The sequence below is a fragment of the Muntiacus reevesi genome, chromosome 2 (assembly GCF_963930625.1).
Source record: "Muntiacus reevesi chromosome 2, mMunRee1.1, whole genome shotgun sequence".
Classification (NCBI taxonomy): Eukaryota; Metazoa; Chordata; class Mammalia; order Artiodactyla; family Cervidae; genus Muntiacus; species Muntiacus reevesi.
The window spans coordinates 272,357,044-272,359,584 of record NC_089250.1 but is presented as its reverse complement, the minus strand read 5'-3'; the positions used below and the strand labels follow the sequence as shown (position 1 = coordinate 272,359,584).

Below are 2,541 nucleotides of genomic sequence, written 5' to 3'. Positions count from 1 at the left end.
AAAAAAAAACTACAAGGACATACTTTGCAGCACAGGGAATATGGCCAATAGCTCATAATAGCTTTATTATAAGTATAACCTATATATTGAACCACAATGTTGTACCTCTGCCGCTACCATAATATTGTAAATGAACTAAAATTCAATGAAAAATTTAACATAAAAGAAGAGTTCTGCATTGTGATATCTGGTTGTAATGGCAGTCATATTACAATATTTACATGTAACAAATTACCAAATCTTACACTTTAAATTTCCACATTGTTATATGTCAAATATACTTCAGTTTAAAAAATCTGCTGAAATATAGTTTTCTTTCGGCATGTTTTTTATTGTACTTCACTTCACACTGCTCATTTCTACATGAAAATATTTTAATGTGCTAATCTCCCTGCAAGACTCGTTCTAATAAATACTGCTATTTCTCTTAACATTTAAATAGTTCTAATGAGGTGGATGAAACTGGAGCCTATTATACAGAGTGAAGTAAGCCAGAAAGAAAAACACCAATACAGTATACTAAGGCATATATATGGAATTTAGAAAGATGGTGATGATAACTCTATATGCAAGACAGAAAAAGAGACACAGATGTTTAGAACAGACTTTTGGACTCTGTGGGAGAAGGCGAGGGTGGGATGATCTGAGAGAGTAGCATAGAGACATGTATATTATCAATTGTGAAACAGATTGCCAGTCCAGGTTTGATGCATGAGACAAGTTCTCAGGGCTGTTGCCCAAGGATGACCCTAGGAGGGAGATGGGAGGGAGGTGGGAGTGGGGTTCATGATGAGGAACACATGCAAATTCATGACTGATTCAGATCAATGTATGGCAAAAACCACTACAATATTGCAAAGTAATTAGTCTCCAGCTAATATAAATGAAGGAAAAAGAAAAAAACACGAACAATAAACTTGTAACTGACTCCCAAAATCTTACCAAATTTTACCTTTGAGTGCTAACCAGGTTATTCTTTACTCTGTAAAGACATTAATTTCTTCAATGTTATTTCTGACTACTGCACACATTGAACCATTTTCATGTATACTTGAATCTATAATTCCATACCTACTTCATTTCTGGGAAATTTGTTTGGTCAGACTAAAAGTAACATACTTGAACAGTTCATAATATGCAGATTATTTCAAGACCTGTTGTTTATTGCATAAACCTGAACTCCTTTTCTACAAAAAATGTCACTAATATATTCATATTTCATGACAATATATTTCAATTGGTCTTTATACTGAGGAAGATACTTGGCATGTCCAGTATAAGATTATCTTAAGAATCAAAATTTAAATTAGGATTCTGAGGGTGAATAAATGAACTGGCAACCAATCATTAGAGAAACAAATAAAATTCACATTTTTCTCATAATAGTAGAGGACTTTGCATTTCTTATCCAGGCAAAATAGAGCCTGTGTACACTGGAGTTATAGCTCATGAGCAGAAAGGGGCTGACAGTTGGGAAACACGCTGCAATGATTATAGTGATGTCCACAAGGAACTGACTTGGCTGATCAAAAAGACCCAAAAGAACTTGACAGATGGAGGAAAGAATATAAATGTAGACAAAGGTGCTCCCGAGGAGGAGGATGAATTTAGTAGCTCTGGACTCAAGGGAGGACCTGGAGGAGGCTTCGGTCCTACGAATGTGCTGGACCTGCTGCTTATGTCTGTACAGGATGAGAACCATGGAGGTGCTGGCCCAGAGAGTGAGTCCCAAACATAAAACATCAGGGAATAATAGCAATGCTGCATACAAGGCGTCTTCAGTTTTGTCAATAACAATAGAAGAACAGTAGCCAAAATCTCTTTCCTCTGTGTTGTTTTTGTCACTCCTTTTGCCAGTCATATTGAAAGGAAAAACGACATTTACCAGCATTTGCAGGATCCAACACAGGAAAATAGAGAGAACCACGTACTTGGGAGCTGTTACTTTCAGCGCTGCCCACCTGGAGTTCCAGGGACTGATCGTGATCACCTGAAAGACACTCAAGAGGCAGATGCTACTGATGGACACTCCCCTCCCCACTCTGTGTAGAAAGAAGAGAAGTTTGCAGCCAACATCACTGCGGATATGCTTCCACCCAAAGACTGCCATTGTCTGGGGCACCCCTTTAGAGAGGAGGACCAAGGAGTTGGCCACAATTAGGTGCTTAAGGATCAAATCTGTGGACCGTAACCTGTAACCCAAGAAGTGAATGATGATATAACTGCAAAGGAGTGAGAAATTCCCCAGAATTCCAACCACGGACTGTGTTAAGATGATCATGCCTATAATGAAAAAGCTGCTGGCCATCATTTCAGTTCATAGTCACTGGTACTTTTGAGTTAGAATGTCCTGCGTGGGAATATGAGGCATGGGTTTCATGCATCGTGTCAACTGAAATCCATTATTCTCCATTTAACAATAGCTCCCACTTGGAAATATTTGCTTCTTGTGTTTCTGTTACCAGCAGCCTTTGAAAGGTTTCATGTATAACATTTAAAGAAAACTAATATGTAAAATTAATAACTGAAGATACTCATGTG

General features: G+C 37.9%; 1 protein-coding gene across 1 annotated transcript; it reads right to left on the bottom strand.

Annotated features, from left to right (window-relative positions):
• Positions 1 to 1,366: 1,366 nt before the first annotated feature.
• LOC136161669 (vomeronasal type-1 receptor 4-like) lies at positions 1,367 to 2,308 on the bottom strand. The gene has a single exon (XM_065926695.1). It carries the CDS (start codon positions 2,306 to 2,308, stop codon positions 1,367 to 1,369), a length of 942 nt encoding a protein of 313 aa, XP_065782767.1.
• Positions 2,309 to 2,541: the final 233 nt, after the last annotated feature.